This window comes from Rana temporaria, chromosome 7, assembly GCF_905171775.1.
Source record: "Rana temporaria chromosome 7, aRanTem1.1, whole genome shotgun sequence".
Lineage (NCBI taxonomy): Eukaryota > Metazoa > Chordata > Amphibia > Anura > Ranidae > Rana > Rana temporaria.
In genome coordinates this window covers 15,960,571-15,983,714 of record NC_053495.1, presented here as the reverse complement: position 1 = coordinate 15,983,714, position 23,144 = coordinate 15,960,571, and the positions used below count along the sequence as shown (strand labels likewise).

The following is a 23,144-nucleotide window of genomic DNA, read 5'->3' as shown; positions in this document are numbered from 1 at the left end:
GGCCCCCTTTTCTTTTAAATTTTATTTACTGCTCCTAAGCCGCAGCCATGTTTTGTAGTGTGTACTCAAACATCTCATCGCAGATCCATGCGCTCTCTTTTCTTCATCCTGGGCCTTGCATGCAATGTTCTCTCCACGGCAGGCTGCCCCGAGCCATTGACTTTTATTGCCGGGCCCACCGGGAGAGCGTATGAAAGCCAGGTGGAAGTGAGAGAGAACCCAGTGCACTTCGACTTCCAGCGTCTGTGTGAACTCTGCCAGTAACCGCGACGGGGACTCTACAACGTATACTTTGCTGCAGCTGGCAGACTCCGCGGGACACGGAGAGGTTTACAAGGTTTACTCTCGTAAAAGTTTCCTTTTTACTTCTATCAGACGTGATTTATTTGTTTCTCAAAGCAGAGTCTATGTTGGCAATGAGGAAATGTGGAATTGCAGTGAAACTACAAAAAAAACAGAAAGAGATTAAAGAAGAAGCATTGCCTAAGTGTATACGCAGAGATTAAACAGGTAAAGGGACGCTCCAGGCAAACATCCAGGGGCCACGACCTACCTGGGGCTCCAATGTACCTCTAGATTCTTACTGCCACTGGATCGACTGAAACTTCCCACTCGCTGCCACTGCACTGCCGCTTGCTTCCCCATTCTTTGCCACTGAGACAGCTCGCACTTTCCTACTCCACGCCACTGCTCCAAAGGTGCACTTTTCCAATCTCAAAGTTCACTGCACTGTTGCACAATCCCCCCACTGGCTGCCATTGGACCAAGGCACACTCCCCCCACTGGCTGCCATTGGACCAAGGCACACTCCCCCCACTGGCTGCCATTGGACCAAGGCACACTCCCCCCACTGGCTGCCATTGGACCAAGGCACACTCCCCCCACTGGCTGCCATTGGACCAAGGCACACTCCCCCCACTGGCTGCCATTGGACCAAGGCACACTCCCCCCACTGGCAGCTACTGCTCCAACGCACACTTCCCCACTTACCAGCACTGCACCATTGCAGTCTGTCTTTACTGGATGCCACTGCACGGACACACACACTTTCCCCACTGACTGCCACTGCATTATTTATAAGACACTTCATCACTGGCCGCCACTCAACAGACTCACACTTCCACCCTGCCGTTCACTGCACCCATGCACACATCTTCATTGGCCGCCACTGCATGGACGCACACTTCCTCACTGGCTGTCAATGTACCAATGCACACTTCCACCACTGCATTGACGTGCACTTTCCCCACTGGCCGCCACTGCACCAATATTCACCTCCCAAACTGGGCTCCCCTGCATCGATGCACAATTTCTCACTAGCAGGCACTGCATAGATGCACACTTTCTCACTTGCCACCTCTGCACCAACACGTGCTTCCCCCACTGGCCACCTCTGCACCAACACGTGCTTCCCCCACTGGCCACCACTACACCAACACACGCTTCCCCCACTGGCCACCACTGCACCAACACGTGCTTCCCCAACTGGCCACCACTGCACCAGCACATGCTTTCCCCACTGGCCACCAGCGCATGCTTCCCCCACTGGCCACCACTGCACCAACACGTGCGTCCCCCACTGGCCACCACTGCACCAACATGTGCTTTCCCCACTCACCACCATTGCACCAACTCGTGCTTTCCCCACTGGCCACCACTGCACCAACACGGGCTTCCCGCACTGGCCACCAGTGCACCAACACGTGCTTCCCCCACTGGCCACCAGTGCACCAACACGTGCTTCCCCCACTGGCCACCAGTGCACCAACACGTGCTTCCCCCACTGGCCACCATTGCACCAACACGTGCTTCCCCAACTGGCCACCATTGCACCAACACGTGCTTTCACTACTGGCCACCATTGCACCAGCGCGTGCTTTTCCAACTGGCCACCATTGCACCAACACGTGCTTTCACTACTGGCCACCATTGCACCAACACGTGCTTTCCCCACTGGCCACCATTGCACCAACACATGCTTCCCCAACTGGCCACCATTGCACCAACACGTGCTTTCACTACTGGCCACCATTGCACCAGCGCATGCTTTCCCCGCTGGCCACCATTGCACCAACACGTGCTTTCCCCACTGGCCACCACTGCACCAACACAGGCTTTCCCCACTGGCCACCACTGCACCAACACAGGCTTTCCCCACTCATCGCCATTGCACCAACTCGTGCTTTCCCCACTGGCCACCACTGCACCAACACGGGCTTCCCGCACTGGCCACCACTGCACCAACATGTGCTGCCACCACTGCACCAACACGTGCTTCCCCCACTGGCCACCACTGCACCAACACGTGCTTCCCCAACTGGCCACCACTGCACCAACATGTGCTTTCCCCACTGGCCACCATTGCACCAGCACGTGCTTTCCCCACTGGCCACCATTGCACCAACACAGGCTTTCCCCACTGGCCACTATTGCACCAGCACGTGCTTTCCCCACTGGCCACCACTGCACCAACACAGGCTTTCCCCACTGGCCACCACTGCACCAACACAGGCTTTCCCCACTGGCCACCACTGCACCAACACAGGCTTTCCCCACTGGCCACCACTGCACCAACACAGGCTTTCCCCACTGGCCACCACTGCACCAACACAGGCTTTCCCCACTGGCCACCACTGCACCAACACAGGCTTTCCCCACTGGCCACCATTGCACCAGCACGTGCTTTCCCCACTGGCCACCGATGTAAACTTTCACCACTTGTTGCCATTGCACCGATGCACACTTTTCCAACTGACTCACATTGCAGTGACATGCATTTCCCCCACTGCACTGACTTGCAATTCCCCATTTACCATCACTGCACAGGTGCAATTTATCGTATTCATCTCGTTCGTTGGTTAAAGCACACTTTTGCTAGTTTTCTATAAACTGAGAAAGTAACTACTTGTTTTTTTTAGGCAGTCCCCTATGAAGCATGCTGGGACTCCTAGTGCACCTGCAATCCGGAGGCCTCAGGTTAACCCGCCTGCTGTAGCTAGCCAGCGACGTGTGTCGGGAGAAGCGATTCGCCGCTCGCCGTGTTTTGTCCTGTATTTCTATTCTGTTGTGCGGTGAGATGTTATTATTTGGGCTGCTTGCAGTCACTTCGCCGAAGCATGTCATGGAATGCGGCAGAGTTATCTCTTATTTGGGTTTCTCACCTTAGCAGCAGTCACTTTCTGCAAGAACAAACAGTAATTGATACCGGGAGACGCCAAGAAGTTGCAGAGATTAAAAACAAGAGAATGGCGGCATTGGAGAGGGAGCGCAGATCGGGGGAGATGGCGCACTCCTCCGTAATGACACGTTTCTTGTTTTGTCCTCAGAAGAGACTTTATAATTACAAAACACCTTTTTAAGGGGTAGTCCACCCAGAAATTATATTTATACGCGGAATCTGGTGGGCTGTATCATGTGTTGGATAATGCAACATCGATATTCCCCTGACTCTGTTCCAGTCCACCTGGGAGACTCTTTGGGTGTTTCCACCCACATTTTGTGCAATCATGCTTCTTCTGTTACATTTTTTCATAGTATAAAATCAATAATCCAGCAGAGATGGTGGGAACCGCACAAAATGAACACACAGGTGTGCACTGTGCATACTCGGGGGACCTAGCAAAGGAATGATGGGAACCCCTCATAAGGGCACAGCAAATGTGTAGACTTGGGAGCGCGGCACAGGGATGGTGGGAACCCCTCACAATGGGCACAGCAGGTGTACAGACCTGGTAATTAAGTGAAGGGATGGTGGTAGCCCCTTGTAATATATATATATATATATATATATATATATATATATATATATTAGGGCTGTTACTGATTAAAATTTTTGTGTTCGATTAACCAACAAGCCCCGTACCAATATGCTGCCTAAAGACCCAAGGTGTTTTTACAGTTCGGGACTGCGTCGCTTTAACAGACAATTGCGCGGTCGTGCGACGTGGCTCCCAAACAAAATTGCCGTCCTTTTTTCCCCACAAATAGAGCTTTCTTTTGGTGGTATTTGATCACCTCTGCGGTTTTTATTTTTTGTGCTATAAACAAAAATAGAGCGACAATTTTGAAAAAAATGCAATATTTTTTACTTTTTGCTATAATAAATATCCCCCAAAAACATATATATAAAAAAAAAATTCCCTCAGTTTAGGCCGATACGTATTCTTCTACCTATTTTTGGTAAATAGTTATCCACAGGTGGCGCTGTAGGATTTAGTGTACACTTAGTGTGTGTTTACAACTGTAGGGGGGTGTGGCTGTAGGAATGACGTCATCGATCGAGTCTCCCTATAAAGGGATCACACGATCGATGCAGCGCCATAGTGAAGCACGGGGAAGCCGTGTTTACATACGGCTCTCCCCGTTCTTCAGCTCCGGGGAGCGATCGCGACGGAGCGGCTATAAACAAATAGCAGCGCCGTCGTCCCGGATCGCTCCCCGAGGGAACCGACCGCCGCGTGTAGCGGGGGGGGGGTCCCGATCGGACCCCCGACCCACGTCTAGGCAGGCACGTACAGGTACGTTGATGTGCCTGTCCGTGCCATTCTGCCGACGTATATCTACATGAGGCGGTCGGGAAGTGGTTAATTGATTTTTTTTTTTAATCGATTAATCGACTAATTTTGATTAATTATAACGCACATACAGATCCAACTATTTTTAGCTGATCTCCTTGCAGGCTGATTCCCAGTGCAGCTACCAACCACTGGAAAAATGGATAGCAGGATACAAAAAAACACACAAAGGCAGCGCCCGATGGGAATAGCATTACAACTTTTATAGTCTTCAAGTAGGTAACACAATAAATATTGCACTGGAGATGAAATCGATGTAGCTACATAAACTGTAAAAATGGTGCGAGTAATACCAAACGGTAGCAAAAGCAGTCCTAAAAACATGTAGCCAAGAATGATACTGGTATAAAAATGTGTACAACGATACCACTGCTGAATCCAGATGAGGAGAGGTTAACATCAGTCCGTCGGCATGTAGATGTCCCGTGAAGGGAACTATCACAACTCCCAGTGGATGGCTGTAGAATCCCAGGATGACAGAGGGAAGTGTAACAGCCCTTGCGTGTGGCAGATAGGAAGGTCCCGCCGGCATGCAGATATGAAGGCACAGCAAAGGAGCCCCTCAGATGGACACGGCAAGCCCCGCCGGTGTCCGTGACGTCACCGGATCTCCGACGGAACTCCCTAAAGGCCCACAAGCTGGCGGAGAGGTGAGCACCAATCAAAAGAATTTTGATCGATCAAAAAAATTAAAGATTAATCAAGGAATTAATAGTTAATTTCCACAGCCCTAAAAAAAAAAAAGTATCGGTATTCGGTATCGGCGAGTACTTGAAAAAAAGTATTGGTACTTGTACTCGGTCTTAAAAAAGTGGTATCGGGACAACCCTAATCAAAAGAATTAAAGATTAATCGAGGAATTAATCTTTTATTTCCCCAGCCCTAATATATATATATATATAATGTGTGTGTGTGTGTGTGTATGTGTGTGTGTATGTGTATATATATATATATATATATATATATATATATATATACACACACACAATTTCTATTCACCCTTGGCCAGTTTGCTTGCATATTATATATATATACAGTATATATACTGTATATATAATATGCAAGCAAACTGGCCAAGGGTGAATAGAAATTGTACAGGTGCCGAAGTAAGAAACAGTGACGCTTGTTCTTATACCCCCCCCCCCCCCCCAGCTCATCTACACTGCATTATATAATGATTTACTGATGTCAGTCGAGTATCTCAGAATGAACAGGTTGCATATCATTTGAAGCAGCTCACTGTTGCAGTCTTTGTGACTTGTTGCCCTCCATAGACTGCTATGGCTTCTGCTTTCTTTCTGCTTTGAGGTGTGACAAACCTATTACAGTATTTGTTTATCAAGAAATAAACAATATAATTAGGAAAAATAAGAATAATCCTCCTCCATCGTTTTGCCCATTTATCTTTTTCCTCTCTGACATTTGTATCTGTAGCTCAGCCAGTGTTTTGCAGATGTCGGTATCGTTCCCGGTGAACCCTCAGAAGTGTCTGTGCGCCCGTACAATACCCCGTGCCTCAGGTGCCCGCTGTTACCTGCGCGGACTCACCCAGACGCCAGTATAAATATGTTTACGGCTTTGATGTCTGCCTGGCTCTGTTTGGTTTTGGCTGGACGGCGCAGACACACTAAGTGCAGTCCGGACAGTGCGGGAAGGAGTCGTGTTGCGCTCACGAGGTTGTAAAGAGTCACCGGCTGGGAATAAAAGCTTCCATCGTGTTGACCTAACATATTTATGAGCTCTCAGTGCATGTGTAATTGTGTATAGACATACTTTTTTATTGCACAATCGCCTGTTAATATTGTTTCAACTTTCAACCTTTGTTTTGGCAGAATGTACATGCCTGACCAGTTCATGGGAACTCGGCAAGACGGCACAGGACGGATAGGAGATGCTGAGCTTCGGATGTGCCACAGCGAAAGTCACCGAAATACAATTGTCAGACTTGGCACTAACTTTCCTGATCCAGCAGTTGTGCAGGGAGTCTAGGGCCGGCCATGTGTGGGCAGGCTGAATGTACCAAGCTGATCGATCGACTTGGGTACAACCAACCTGCCGGATTTTAAATGTGATTATCGCTAGCGGCTGGTATAGCCGTTAGCAATAATCACTGGCCCGGATTCAGTAACAATTGCGCTTTTTTTACGGAGGCGCAGGGCAACGTTTTTGCCCTGCGCCCCCACAAATTTACTGCGCTGCCCTTGATTCTCGGAGCAGTAGCTCCGTAAATTGCGTGGGCGCGCCGGCAAAATGCCCGGCCTAAGCGCGCGCAATTTAAATGATCCCATAGGGGGCGGGAATCATTTAAATTAGGTGCGTTCCCGCGCTGAGCGTAGAGCGCATGCTCCGTCTGGAAACTTTCCCGACGTGCATTGCGGCAAATGACGTCGCAAGGACGTCATTTGCTTCAAAGTGAACGTGAATGGCGTCCAGCGCCATTCACGAATCACTTACGCAAACTACGTAAATTTCTAATTTCGTGACGCGGGAACGACGGGTATACGTAACATTGGCTGCCCCCGCAAAAACCGCCGTACGGAAACAACGTAAACTGCGTACGCAGGGCTCGCGCAACGTTGTGAATCGGCGTTAGTATGCAATTTGCATACTATACGCTGAGCACAACGGGAACGCCACCTAGCGGCCATCGCAAGAATGCAGCCTAAGATATGCGGGCATAAGAGCCTTATGCCACGCATATCTTAGGCTGCAGTCGGCGTAATGAGGTTCCTGAATCAGGAGCATTCGTTACGCCGGGGCAAGTAAGCAATTGCGCTGTGTAACTATGGTTACGCAGGCGCAATTGCTCTCTGAATCCGGGCCACTGTGTTCTCCCGGCGGGGGTCTCCCGGCGAGGTCCCTGTGTTGGCGGTGCATCGGTCTGTAAACTGCAATATACAGCCCTGGAGTGAGAATCCATCATAATGCTCATTATTCAGCATGGATTTACGTATCCTTTAACCACTTAACCTTTAACCACTTAAGACCCGGACCAATATGCAGGTAAAGGACCTGGGCAGTTTTTGCGATTCGGCACTGCGTCGCTTTAACTGACAATTGCGCGGTCGTGCGACGTGGCTCCCAAACAAAATTTGCATCCTTTTTTTCCCCACAAATAGAGCTTTCTTTTGGTGGTATTTGATCACCTCTGCGGGTTTTTATTTTTTGCGCTATAAACAAAAATAGAGCGACAATTTTGAAAAAAAATGCAATATTTTTTACTTTTTGCTATAATAAATATCCCCCAAAAATATATAAAATAATTTTTTTTCCCTCAGTTTAGGCCGATACGTATTCTTCTACCTATTTTTGGTAAAAATAATCGCAATAAGCGTTTATTGATTGGTTTGCGCAAAATGTATAGCGTTTACAAAATAGGGGATAGTTTTATTGCATTTTTATTGATATTTTTTTTTTTACTACGAATGGCGGCGATCAGCGATTTTTTTCGTGACTGCGACATTATGGCCAGGCCCGTCGGAACAGGACAGGCAAAACAAGCAACTGCTTGGGGCCCCGAGCTGGCCTGGGGCCCCAGCAGAGCGCCGGAGCCGCTTCCTATAAATGCTGCAGCCTGTAGCGTGGCCGAGCTTCTTTCCTAATTCCTCCTGCAGTCCGGCCGGGTACCGTAACCGCATGGTACAGGAGATTCAGTTTCCTGTTCCCGGCCGGACTGACAGGAAGTGCACACACTTAGTGCTCACTTCCTTTCAGTCCGGCCGGGAACAGCAAACTGAATCTTCTGCAGTGCGGTATGCGGTAAGGGGGGGGTAAAAAGAACATGGGGGGGAGTTGGGGAGGCAGTCAGAAGAAGTACTAGCTGACGTTCGGCAGCAGCAGCAGCTGTATGCGGCGACATGCGGTAGGGAGGGGGGCAGCAGCTGTATGCAGCGGTATGTGGTATGCGGTAGGGAGGGGATGGGGGGGGGTTAAAAAGAACATGGGGGGGAGGCAGTCAGAAGAAGTACCCCCCCGTTTATCTAGTTTATAGCAGAATAATTTTTTACTCTTGTCAAATTACCCCACCCCCCGCTTCTCAACTTGAAACTCAGAAACACCCCCTCCCCTGCTTCTTGCTTGGGGCCCCCAAATTCCTTTAAACGGCCCTGATTTCGGCGGACACATCAGACAATTTTGACACATTTTTGGGACCATTGTCATTTTCACAGCAAAAAATGCTATAAAAATGCATTGTTTACTGTGAAAATGACAATTGCCGTTTGGGAGTTAACCACTAGGGGGCGCTGTAGGGGTTAAGTGTGACCTCATATGTGTTTCTAACTGTAGGGGGGCGGGCCTGGACGTGTGACGTCATTGATCGTGTTTCCCTATATTAGGGAACACATGATCAATGAAGCTGCCTTTGTGAAGAACGGGGAAGGTGTGTTTACACTCACCTCTCCCCGTTCTCCAGCTCCAGGGACCGATCGCGGGACTCCGGCGGCGATCGGGTCACGGAGCTTCGGTCCGGGTCGCAGACGCGAAGGACTGGAAAGGGCAAGGACATTTTAACGCAAAATATTTTTTATTTTTTTGGTCAATATACTTCAATGGAGAAGCTGCAGAAAAGCATGTAATGTGTTTTTTGCGGGAATTTGTGTTTTGTAATCTGCCCAACAACAAATTGGCCCAAATTTTTTTTTTAAAATATTATCTGATTAATCAAAACTATATTCGGCCAATTAATCGATTATGAAAATAATCGTTAGTTGCAGCCATACTGCTATGCACTTTCCATATAATGTCTTACAAATTTGTAAATGTAGGGGGAAAATAGGCAAGAAATTCTCTTAAATAAACACCGCGGGTAAGAAGTCGCTTTGCCAAGACTAAAAATAGTCGAGCAAAAATTCCCTCTATGCAGCCAGAAGAAGGTGAATTCCGCCAAGTTTCTGAATCAGGAACACCTGTGATCGGGGGGGGGGGGGGGGGGGGGGTCGGTGAAGCCGGACGGGTGGACGTTCCTGGGATCCTGGCTGGAGGGGCTGCATTGCTTTTTCTTTTGTCTGTGATCCTGGGCTCGGGCGGCTTTTACCTTCTTTCTTCTTGTTGTCGCAAACAGGGATTTTCCAAATAACATATTGCAGATGTGTGTTGTGTTTCCCTGAGCCAAATTTTCTTTGAGAATCTAAATACCGTATTTATCGTGCTATAACGCGCCCCGGCGTATAGCGTGCGCACCCCCGAACTTGAAGGAAAATTCCTGAAAAAAAAAAAATACTTACAGTTTGGATGCCCCTCGTCGGTTTCTTGCCTGACGTTAATCGCGTCCATCGGCAGCCTCGTCCGGTCTGGCGGCCATCGTGGTGTCCTCCCCGCTACCCGCGCTGTGTTTGAACCACTGCGCTGGCATATACCGAGCGCAGTACACTCAGGTATAGTCGGGCAGGCTCGGCTCCTCTCGCGTAAAGGACGTACAGGACGCACAGGACGTGACTGCGAGAGGAGCCGAGCCCGACTATACCCGAGTGTACTGCGCTCGGTATATGCTGGCTCAGTGGTTCAAACACAGCGCGGGAAGCGGGTATCGACGTATATCGCGCTCCCACGATTTTGCCCTGATTTTCAGGGCAACAAAGTGCGCGATATACGCCGATAAATAGGTCCCCATCATATAAATATGGCTAAAGTCAGGCATTTCCTTTTATTTATTTTTTTCCACCATATAAATGTGGCTAAAATCTGTCATTTTCTTTTATGTTTTTTTTTTTATTTATTTTTTTTCATGATATTAAAGCGGAGGTCCACCCAAATTTATTTATTTTTTAAAAGCCAGCCGCTACAAATACTGCAGCAGCTGACTTTTAATAAAGGGACACTTACCTGTCCAGCGCGCCCGCGATGTCGGCAGCCGAGGCCGAGCTATCACTCGTCTCTCGGCTGCCCCCGCCGCCATCCTCATGAGGGAATCAGGAAGTGGAGCATTGCGGCTTCACTGCCTGGTTCCCTATTGCTCATGCACGAGTCGCATGGGACCTGTGTGTTTCCCAGAAGACAGCGGGGGGTGACGCGAAGGGGCGTGACTCCCGCGAGAGCCTGTTTCCGGAAGTGGGTGAAAATACCTGTATTATACAGGTATCTGCACCCCCCTGAAAGGTGCTAAATGTGACACCGGAGGGGGGTTCTAAAAAGTCGAGGTTCACTTTTTGTGTGGACCTTCGCTTTAATAAAGCTAAGGCCTGTCCCTTTCTTTTATAATTTTTGTATTTTTTTAATCATATAAGGCTGCTTTCACATTGGGGCGTGCAGCCGCGGTGACGGTATAGCCGCGCTATTTGTAGCGCGGCTATACCGTCGTATTTACCGCGATATTCGGGCGCTAGCGGTGAGGTTTTAACCCCCGCTAGCGGCCGAAAAAGGGTTAATACTGCCCGCGTTGCGGGCGGTATTATCGCGGTATTACCGCGCTTTCCCATTGATTTCAATAGGAACACACCGCTCCTATACCGCGGTAAAGATGCGGCTAGCAGGACTTTTGGTGCGCTCCTGCTAGCGCACCGCTTCAATGTGAAAGCCTTCGGGCTTTCACATTGAACACTACAGGGCATGAGTTTTCATGCTATATAGCAGCGCTATTTTTAGCGCTGTACCGCATGAAAAACGCCCCAATGTGAAAGGGGCCTAAATATGGCTGCGTCTGCATTGTTGGGTCTGGTATCTTTCATCTTCCGCTTGACAATACCCCACAGATACTCTATGGGGTTTAGGTCAGGTGGGTTTGCTGGCCAATCAAGCACAGTGATACCATGATCATGAAACCAGATATTGGTACTTTTGGCAGTGTGGGCAGGTGCCAAGGTCCTGCTGAAAAATGAAATTAGCATCTCCATAAGGCCCCTTTATCACGGGCGGACCATTTCGGTGGACCTGAACGGGCGCTCCATGCAAGTCCATGGAGCGTCGGATGTCAGCGTTGACCATTTCCGCTGACATCGATCCGGTCGGATCGGATCTGCTAAAATCAGATATATATATGGCGATACATTCGCCATCCGTCTGGTCTGTACTGTAAGTGCTCTAGACGTTCCTGGTAGAGGGCTGCACTGACTTTGGACTTGATAAAACACAGTGGACCATTACCAGCAGATGAACTTCACACTGGACCTCATCAGGGCTGGACTGGGACAACAATTTGGCCCTGGACTTTATCCAGACTGGCCCACTTCACCCCCCGGCCACCCAAGCCCCCTCTCCCCCTTCACTAGCCACTAGCCATTCTACTTTATTAGAGTAGACCAACTGGTACTGGTACTCTTATAGGCAGTACCAGTGGGGCAGCTAGACATCATTTCACCCGGGGCAAAGAATCAGTTCGGTGCCCCCCCTTATGGGACAGGATTAGGCAGAAGTGAGAAACTCCCAGGCCATAGCTGTTGAGTCAGCTGTCTGTCCCCTCCCCCATGCTCCTCTGTCGTCCCCCATGCTCCTCTGGTCCTCCCCCTGCTTCTCTGTTCCCCCCCAGGTGAGCGCTGCGGGAAGGGAGAGACAGAGGAGCAGAGGGGGGCGGCGGTCCGCTGTCACTGAAGCCGGCCCACTGAGCCAATCGGCCCACCGGGAAACTCCCTGTAGTCCCAATGACCAGTCCAACCCTGGACCTCATGCAACTTGGGTTCTGTGCCTCTTCCTCCAGAATCTGGGACCTTGATTACCAAATGAAATGCTAAGTTTTCCACAGTCCGTGATGATTTGAGGAGCCGTGTCATGTGATGTTGTAGATCTTCCTTGGCCGATCCTCACTTTAAAACATATGTCTGATCCGGTGTGTCTCCTCCTTCTTACAGGTGAATGACGATTACAGCGTGATTGGGCGCTCTCTCTTCAAAAAGGAGACCAACATCCAGCTGTTCGTCGGGCTGAAGGTCAAGCTGTCGAGCGGAGAAGACGGAGTGATCGAAGGGAGCTTTGGACAGAGCGGAAAGTACAAAATCAGAATCCCCAGTGAGTACAAACTTTTCACTCATTTACATTGGACACCAAATTGGCAAATGTATTGAAATAAAATGAAACAAAACTGAAGGGTAAACAATTTTCTTTCCATTTTACTTTTCTTGGCCCGGATTCAGATACATTTTCATATCTATCGGCGGGCGTAGCGTAACTTAGGGCGCAAGTTCCGTATTCATAAAGAACTTGCGCCCTAAGTTACGGCAGCCTAGTGTAAATGTGTCAGCGTAAGCCCGCCTAATTCAAATGTGGATGATGTGGGCGTGTTTTATTTAAATTACTTGTGACCCCACGCAATTGACGTTTCTTACAAACGCGAATGCGCCATCCGTGAACGTTTCCAAGTGCGCATGCTCCAAATTACGCCGCAAACTGTCAATGCTTTCGACGTGATCGTAACTTACGTACAGCCCTATTCACGTCCATACCTGTGATTTTAACTGTTAGGGGCGTGGCTTACTGCTACAGGGCGGCCGATCTGCGCAGAATCGCATGTGTGTGTATATATATATATATATATATACGCGATTCTGCACCTTCGGGTTTTGGACGCAAACGTCTGCTGCTGGCAGCTTGCTTCTGCTGTGATTTTACAGAACGGGAGCTGATCAGCGGGTCCCACGGACCCAATGTCTACCAGGACCCACTGTTTGTTTGATACTCTGACAAAATTACAGTTTGCCTATGTTAGGGTTGTCCCGATACCGATACTAGTATCGGGACCGATACCAACCATTTCCCCGAGTACTTGTACTCGGGGGGGAAAATGCTCCCATACTTTACCGATACCTGACTCTCCTTCCATGCTCCTGTGTCCCCCCTCCGTGCCGCTGACGTTCTGCTCTCCCCATCCGTGCCGCTGCCATCCTCTTTTCCCCCCCTCTGTGCCGCTGACGTCCTTTGTTCTCCCCCTCTGTGCCGCTGACGTCCTTTGTTCTCCCCCTCTGTGCCGCTGACGTCCTTTGTTCTCCCCCTCCGTGCCGCTGCCGTCCTTTGTTCTCCCCCTCCGTGCCGCTGCCGTCCTCTGTTCCCCCCCACCGTGCCGCTGCCGTCCTTTTTTCTTCCCCTCCGTGCCACTGCCGTCCTCTGTTCCCCCCCTCCGTGCCGCTGCCGTCCTCTGTTCCCCCCCTCCGTGCTGCTGCCGTCCTTTGTTCTCCCCCTCCGTGCCGCTGCCATCCTCTGTTTTGCTCTCCCCCTCCATGCCGCTGCTTCCCCCCTCCATGATCTGTGTCCCCCCTCCGTGCCGCTGCTTCCCCCCTCCGTGATCTGTGTCCCCCCTCCATGTCCTCCTCCGCCCCCTCTGTCTGGATGGAGAGCGGCGGTAGGAGCCGCTAAACCCGGCTCCTACCTTTTCAGTGTCAGTGATCACGGACTCTGTCCATTTATATGACTGAGCATCGTAACCTGTGTTTACGATACTTCAGTTTATGAATGGATAGGAGCCTCTGTCTCCTGTCCATTCATTTCCAGTGCAGCTGAGAAAGGGACTGGGGAATCTGTGTCCCTAGTCCCTTTCTCTGTCTTAAAGGTGAGATGTCAAAGGTCTGTTAAGACCCCTGATATCTCACCAAAGCCCCCCAACAGGGCTAATTAAAAAAAAGAAAAAACATTTCCAATAAATAATTAAAAAAATAAAATGTAAATAATAATAATAATAAAATAAAAAAACACACACTGACAATCCACTACCCCCCCCCCCCCCCCAAAAAAAAAAAATCGCTGTAAAAAAAAAAAATACTGTCACATGACATTAAAAAAAAAAGTATCGGTATTCGGTATCGGCGAGTACTTGAAAAAAAGTATCCGTACTTGTACTCGGTCTCAAAAAAGTGGTATCGGGACAACCCTAGCCTATGTAAACAAGGCAGACTGTCATTCTGTGAGTGCAGAAACACAGATCTGTGCGCACGCCTATGCCTGTATAAAAATAATATACATTAAACTGCATTTCACATTAAAGATCAGTCTGGCCTTGTATTTTCTGTAGACCTTTTTCTACACATGGCTGTAATTCGCACATTTTATGGAAACAGCTGTACGCCGGTACAGTGAGGAAGGGGTTTCGGATGTAGCGCACAGTCTTTGGGGGTCATAAAGGGGAAGTTTAGACTATTAGGGAAGCTTAGTCAGACTATAGTTTGATTTTCTTTGCTGTGTATTTGTTTTTGGACGGGGAGGGGGGGCGGCGAGTGCCCACATATCCATTGCTGATTTTACTGTTAACAAGAAGCGAGGTGGGGGGGGGGGGCGGGGGTCTCCGTATGACAGCTCATGTGAACTGAAGTTCGCATTCCATTGCCGGGTCAATGTTGTCTCTTAATGTGCCTGCATCCTGTTTGTGGCTTTTTTTTTTTTTACTTTTAAATTTCATTAAAAGCAACTGATCGGATTCCTCTATCCCGCAAAGCTTCAGCCTGTCTTGGCCCACAGATTACTTCCATAAAGAATTCTGAGCAACCTTTGATGGCTGAGTATTCCATAGAAGGGTAAAGTCTGCACAGGCTGAGCGCTCTGTGGTCTCCTGTGTACATTGGGGGGGGGGATGTTTCCTTTTCACTTCCTCATTTTTTTTTAAAGTGCTTTCAATGTGTTTTAATGACTTTGGAAAGAAGTAGTAGAGGCCGGAGTTGGTGAGCGCATGCTATAGATGAAAGTCAGAAGATATGTACACCCGTGGGCACATTTATGGTAGGTGATTGACTGCATGGGCTGTGTTAGAACCCAACTCGGGGCCACTAAGGAATTGCCCCTAACATTGGGGGATGTGCTTGTATTGCGGGTTAAGTACTCATCTTGGTGTTTAAAAAGGTGCGCAATCTCTTTTAAAGCAGATCAATAATCATAAACAATATACAATTGTGAAAAACCCGCGCATGCTCAGAATCAAGTCGACGCATGCTTGGAAGCATTGAACTTTATTTTTCTCTGCACGTCATTCTCATCGGGCGGACCGTTCTCATCGGATGGACCAACCGTGTGTACGTGGCCTCACAGTAAGCCACGCCCCTAACAGTTAGAATCACTCCCTAGGACACACTTAACCCCTTCAGCGGCCCCTACTGGTTAACCCCTTCCCTGCCAGTGTCATTTATACAGTAATAAGTGCATTTTTATAGCACTGATCGCTGTATAAATGTGAATGGTCCCAAAATGGTGTCAGAAGTTTTCAATGTGTCCACCATAATGTCGCAGTCACGATAAAAATCGCCGATCGCCGCCATAACTAGTAAAAAAAAAAAATAGAAATGCCATAAAACTATCCCCTATTTTGTAGACGCTGTAACTTTTGCGCAAACCAATCAATATATGCTTATTGCGATTTTTTTTATTTTTTTTTTTACCAAAAATATGTAGAAGAATACGTATCGGCCTAAACTGAGGAAAACAAATGTGGGATATTTATTATATGCTTTTTTTTTCAAAATTGACGCTCTATTATGAGGCCTCATGGTGGAGTTTCGTGGTATGCCGTTTGGTCGCAGCCAGAGCCGCCAGTCACGGCGCGCGATCTCCTTTAGAAACGGCACGATTGCGCAAAAACTAAAAACCGCAGAGGTGATAAAATACCACCAAAAGAAAGCTCTATTTGTGGGGAAAAAAGGACGTCAATTTTGTTTGGGAGCCATGTCGCACGACCGCGCAATTGTCAGTTAAAGCGACGCAGTGCCGAATCGCGAAAAAGTGGCCCGGTCATTTGGCAGCCAAATGGTCGGGGGCTGAAGTGGTTAAAGGGAGACAGACAATTTAAAATACAGTTCAATACAGGAAGCTTATGAAGGGTTCTATCCCTAAGAGCTTACAATCTAATATACACTTTTTTTTTAAGGTTTTAACTAATTCCTGTCATGCTTATCATTCGTGTCATACGTGTGTCAGGGACATGATTCTCCTCATTACAGTTTACTGGTGGGTAACGTTCGATACGAAAAATGTTTTCTCCGACGCTCCTCTAGGCAATACAAATGCGGCGCCTTTCATGAGCTGCGTCTACGAGGAGCGCCCGAGTTCCCCATAACGTTGTCACTTGTGGGGATATTGTTCATTCAGCCGCGTTACTTCTGCATCATGTATCTGTTCAGCGAGCAGAGAGATTATCCGCCGTCCCGCTCTAACGATAAGTGAGTGGATAACTGCCGGCTGATTGGTCTGTGGTCTCCTGTGCACATTAGGGCTTAGACGTTTCCTCCTCATTTCCTCTTTTCACCAAGTGTTTCGGCATGTTTTATGACCTCGTACATTCGCATCAGAAGCTTGGATTGTACAGCAAGAGCAGAGCAGGGTGAACGCATGTTTGAGGCCGTATTCCCATGGGGGGAAAACGTTGTCTTATTGCTCATTCCACCAGAATCGGCCCCTCGGTACCCCAGTCCGTTACAATCCACGAATAGGGAAAAAATCTACCCTTAAAGTGGGGCTCCACCTGGGTTGCAAGGGTTAAATGTTGGTTATGTCTAGGACAGGGGTAATGAATTAAAGTTCAAGGCGGTCCGGTCGCTAAAACGTTCTTCCAGCTGAGGTCCGAATCTCTCTTTAATATAAAAGTAGGCCAATCACATCCACTTTTTAAGTAAAAGAAAATAGAACCACCTTACATAAGGTGTCTTCATCAGAGTACCTCTTAGATTGATTGCCCCCATCAGAGTGCCCCCCTTACATCAGGTGTCCCCATCAGAGTGCCCCCCTTACATCAGGTGTCCCCATCAGAGTGCCCCCCTTACATCAGGTGTCCCCATCAGAGTGCCACCCCTTACATCAGGTGTCCCCATCAGAGTTGCCCCCCCCCCTACATCAGGTGTCCCCATCAGAGTGCCCCCCTACATCAGGTGTCCCCATCAGAGTGCCCCCTTACATTAGGTGTCCCCATCAGAGTGCCCCCTTACATTAGGTGTCCCCATCAGAGTGCCCCTCTTACATCAGGTGTCCCCATCAGAGTGCCCCTTTTACATCAGGTGTCCCCATCAGAGTGCCCCCTTACATCAGGTGTCCCCATCAGAGTGCCCCCCTTACATCGGGTGTCCCCATCAGAGTGCCCCCCTTACATCAGGTGTCCCCATCAGAGTGCCCCCCTTACATCAGGTGTTCCCATCAGAGTGTCCCCCTTACATTAGGTGCCACCCTTATATCAGGTGTCCCCATCAGAGTGCCCCATTACATCAGGTGTCCCCATTAGAGTGCCTCCTTACATCAGGTGTCCCCTGATCAGGTGTCCCCATCAGAGTGCCCCCCTTACATCAGGTGTCCCCATCAGAGTGCCCCCCTTACATCAGGTGTCCCCATCAGAGTGCCCTCTTACATCAGGTGTCCCATTCAGAGTGCCCCTCTTGCATCAGGTGTCCCCATCAGAATGCCCCCTTACATCAGGTATCCCCATCAGAGTGCCCCTCTTGCATCAGGTGTTACCATCAGAGTGTCCCCCTTACATTAGGTGCCACCCTTACATCAGGTGTCCCCATTAGAGTGCCCCCTTACATCAGGTGTCCCCATCAGAGTGCCCCCCTTACATCAGGTGTCCCCTGATCAGGTGTCCCCATCAGAGTGCCCCCCTTACATCAGGTGTCCCCATCAGAGTCCTCTTTAAGGATATCTCCTCTTTTGTCTTGAGCACATTGTTGTGTTTCAAATCCTTTTCCCTCTCTCTACTTTCTATAGTATCACTTCCTGTCCTGTGCTCATGCACCAGTCCAACAAGTCTATTGGCATATGAATAGGGGAAGCCAAGCTACTAAAATAAATAAATAATACATTTAACTAAAATAAATCTAAAATCTTATATTTATGCTATTCAGTTTTAGTTTCGGCACCAGAATTTTCATTTCGGTGCACCACTAGTTGTCACCCTATTACAGGAAGTGCAGTGAGAAAGCTGAAACTGGCAGGATCTCCCGGTATTTACTACATTACTCACAGAAAAAGTGTAGATGTGTTTTGGACGGAATTTTATTTTTGGGTTTATAGACCACCAAAAAAAGACCCCCTGGGTTAGACTACAGAGTGGAACAAAATAATCTTTTGTGACGTTTACCGAAATTGATGTGATTGGGGAGTGTTTTTCCAGAGCTGGAGATCTTTAGGATAAAGTTGTCATTGGTGACATATTGACTTCCTGTTGAGTAATCCATTGAAGGACGCGGCATTGCGGCTTTTCTCAGCCTGGAATAGGTGGTAACATAAACAAATGACTTACTCAGCTACATAGCAGTGGGGAGCTTTACTAAAATGGGGAATTCTTTTGCAGATGACAGCGGATTATGACCACACTAAAAAACAATCGCCTTTAAATAATAACCCATCACTGCTGAATAAAATGACATACCCGAGTAATTAGTGACACACCCTTGGAGTCTGCATTCTCTGTATACATTCTGTTCTGGGATATACACTATGGGCCGGATTCACAGACAACTTACGCCGACGTATCTCGAGATACACCGCGTAAGTGCAAATATGCGCCGTCGTATCTGTGCGCCGTGCCCACAAAACTAGATACGCCTGAAAATAGGCTTCCTACGACCGACCTAACTTGCCTACGCCGTCGTATCGCGGGCGCATATTTACGCTGGGCGCATTTGCCGCTCCCATTGATTTTCTATGCACATATGCAAATGAGGGAGATACGCCGATTCACGAACGTACGTGCGCCCGGCGCATCATATACGCGGTTTGCGTAAGCCGTACGTCCGGCGTAAAGTTATTCCCCATATAGGAGGCGCAACCCATGCAAAGGTATGGACCAGGGAACACAAACCGTCGTATTTTACGTCGTTTACGTTGTACGTGAATATGGCTAGGCGTAGGTTACGTTCACGTCGTAGGCAGTGATTCGACGTATCTTAGGCAGTTGTTTTGACGTGATTCTGAGCATGCGCACTGGGATGCGGCCACGGGACGGCGCATGCGCCGTTCGTTTTAAGTACTTCTATGACGCTTGGCCCATCATTTGCATGGGGTCACGCCTCATTAGCATGGCTGACGCCCACTTCCACCTACGCTGGCTTACGGCGAGGGAACCCAGCGCAGTTTGGGAGGCAAGTGCTTTGAGAATTCGGTGCTTGCCTCTCTGCGCAACGTCGGCGTAGCGTATATTAGATGCGCTACGCCTGCATAAAGATGCGCCGATGTCTGTGAATCCGGCCCAACATTGGCAAAAGTATTGGGACACCTGCCTTTACACGCACATGAACTTTAATGGCATCCCAGTCTTAGTCTGTAGGGTTCAATATTGAGTTGGCCCACCTTTTACAGCTATAACAGCTTCAACTCTTCTGGGAAGGCCGTCCACAAGGTTTAGGAGTGTGTCTATGGAAATTTTTGACCATTCTTCCAAAAGCCCATTTGTGAGATCAGGCACTGATGTTGGACAAGAAGGCCTGGCTCACAGTCACCTCTCTAATTCATCCCAAATGTGTTCTATTGGGTTGAGTACAGGACTCTGTGCAGGCCAGTCAAGTTCCTACGCTCCAAACTCCCTCATTCATGTCTTTATGGACCTTGCTTTGCAAATGTATCCTGAATTTTTGGTTTCAGCACTTAACTCAATTTTAAATTTTTAGTGACAATATTGTTTTGACATTTTCAGAGGTGGGGGTGGGGGAAGGCACAGTCAGCTAGCCTGTCTGGGGCCCCGTGATTTCTAACGGCAGCCCTGCTTAATTGCCCCATGTCCTAAAAACTAAGCTACATCTTGACGTCATCACGTTATTGGAAGTCATACCAGTACCTAGCAGGATTGGTGATGGGGGCATGGGGACATATTGGGCAATCCCCTGGATGTATGTAGTTGTTCAGAAAATGTATTTTGTGGATCAGATGTTTTTGTTAATGATATTAAAGCGGAGTTCCGGACGATATATGACTTTTAAGATAAAAAATACCCCTTAGAATACTCATGCCTCGTGCAATGTACCAAAGGTATGCTGAAAACTATGCCCAGTTGCATTGTTTTCTTACTTTGTGAAGTTCCTGCACAGCGTGGCCATCTCCAGCCACACTGTCCTCCTTCCTGTATTCCATGCATGCTGGCTACCCAGCATGCACCTGCTGATCACACGCATGTGCAGTGCGGTGCAATCTTGGTCATCTTGCCATGCCAAGCTGACCAAGATTTTCCATAGATGCCAATGTTAAATGTTACTGGAGCCGCGCCATGCCAAGCTGACCAAGAATTTTCATAGATGCCAGTGTTAAATGTTACTGGATCCGCGCCATGCCATGCCAAGCTGACCAAGAATTTCTATAGATGCCAATGGTAAATGTTACTGAAGCCACGCCACGCCATGCCAAGCTGACCAAGAATTTTTATAGATGCCAATGGTAAATGTTACTGGAGCCGTGCCATGCAAAGCTGACCAAGAATTTTCATAGATGCCAATGTTAAAAGTTACTGGAGCCGCTCCATGCCAAGCTGACTAAGAATTTCAATAGACACCAATGTTAATTGTTACTGGAGCCGTGCCATGCCAGGCTGACCAAGAATTTCCATAGATGCCAATGGTAAATATTACGGGAGCAGTACCATTCCAAGCTGACCAAGATCTCCCAGGAGCCAATGCAAAACCGGAAATGACAGCTGCGGCTGCTAAAGGAGGAAGTGAAATTAGATATAGGCTTAAATCAGGTAAGTGAAAATAAAGAATAAAAATAAATTGCCAATTTATTTTAAGGATGCACATTAGTGCTGCATGGTGAGGAGTGAAACATTTGGGTGGAACTCCGCTTTAACAGACTAATTCTGCACATCACAGTAATCAATTGAACTAGACTCACTTGATAAAATGATTCTTCGCAACATCGTCCTTCTCTTTTGTCCGAATCCATTCCCCCCCCCCCCCCTCTCTTTTTTTATTTTTTTTATCTGTCCTGTCTGATGCTCGTCAGACTAATCATGCAATCCTGCATACAATAGCCCTTGTAAAAAAGAGCTTCATATCCAGATGAATGCAGCCTTTACAGCTCCTATAATCCAGGTTTAAAAATAGTTAGACTGGCGGAAAGTCACGAGTCAAATGATTAAATTGCAAATGTGTGGCGAGCCAAATTATGTCACTATAATACGCATTGTGGGCAGATCACGGATTTCTGGGGCCCCTTTATTGTACCACGAAGACGGGATAAGTAAGATGAATTTTTATTGCCGTGGCGGGATCAAACACTTCTCGGGTACGATTGCGGTTGTACAAATTGTCTTTGCTATACAGTTAAGATAGTATGACATGGAAGGAGATAAGTTCATTAGAGGCTTGTTGAACTAGCTCATGAACATCATCCTTCAACATACGGCAGCTACTTTTCTGGCGGCAGACGTTTAACCATATTGACTTCCCGACCGAAGAGATATTCCCTGTGCACCCAAGGTAAAAGAGGAACGTCAGCCGTAGAGTCAGCGGTAACCCCCGCTTATCAGCTTAATAGGGACACATCATATTACCTTTAAAAAAAAAAAATAGATTGAGTAACTGTTTGCATTAGTACATAATTCTCTGTGCGCAATCAGCCTTTGTCTTATGGGAAAACGGTACCCTAGCATGACCTTGGAGCCATCAACTGATTTATTGCTTGGGTGGAGAAGGTGGCCTCGGAATCTGTGGATGACTTGTCTGTATTTTAACGTGACAACTTGACGGTATGCTTCAGCCTTTCTCAACCTTGGAGGAACCCTTGAAATTAAGTTCTAACCCTTGAAATAATGGGGGTAATCCACAAAGTTTGTGCGTAACTTAATTTTTTCCATTTACCGTATTTATCGCGGTATAACGCGCTCCCGCGTATACCGCGCACCCCCAAAGTGGCCCGAATTCCTGTGGAAAAAACGTTTTTTTGTACTTACAGTTTTGGTGTCTTGCGCGGCGTTCATCGGCGGCCTCGTCGGGTCCGGCTTCCATCTGCGGCTTCGGGTGTCCTCTTCGGCGGGTCGGGCGTCTGTCTTCGGCGGGTCGGGCGTCTGTCTTCAGCGGGTCGGGTGTCCTCTTCGGCAGGTCGGGTGTCCTCTTCGGCGGGTCGGGCGTCTGGCTTCGGCGGGTCGGGCGTCCTCTTCGGCGGGTCGGGCGTCCTCTTTGGCGGGTCGGGCGTCCTCTTCGGCGGGTCGGGCGTCCTCTTCGGCGGGTCCGGTGTCCTTTCCGGCGGGTCTGGCGTCCTCTTCGGCGGGTCGGGCGTCCTCTTCGGCGGGTCGGGCGTCCTCTTCGGCGGGTCGGGCGTCCTCTTCGGCGGGTCGGGCGTCCTCTTCGGCGGGTCGGGCGTCCTCTTCGGCGGGTCGGGCGTCCTCTTCGGCGGGTCGGGCGTCCTCTTCGGCGGGTCGGGCGTCCTCTTCGGCGGGTCTGGCGTCCTCTTCGGCGGGTCTGGCGTCCTCTCTGGCGGGTCAGGCGTCCTCGCGGCGTCCTCCCCGCTCGTTTCCCGCCACGAGTTTTGAATACTGCGCCGGCATATACCGAGCGCAGTACACTCGTGTAACGTCGGGCAGGCTCGGCAACTGTCGCGCTGATGTCCTGTACGCTCAGGACGTCAGTGCGAGAGGCGCCGAGACTGCCCGAAGTTACACGAGTGTACTGCGCTCGGTATTTGCCGGCGCAGTATTCAAAACTCGTGGCGGGAAAGCGGGTATCGGCGTATATCGCGCACCCACGATTTTGCCCT

At 48.9% G+C, this 23,144-nt stretch overlaps 1 protein-coding gene across 1 annotated transcript in view; it reads left to right on the top strand.

Annotated features, from left to right (window-relative positions):
* EEFSEC (eukaryotic elongation factor, selenocysteine-tRNA specific) overlaps window positions 1-23,144 on the top strand; it is a 215,544-nt gene that overhangs the window by 131,707 nt on the left and 60,693 nt on the right. Inside the window, exon 6 of the mRNA XM_040358969.1 lies at window positions 12,356-12,512. Coding sequence (XP_040214903.1) covers window positions 12,356-12,512 — 157 coding nt within the window. The remainder of the gene's footprint in view (window positions 1-12,355; window positions 12,513-23,144) is intronic.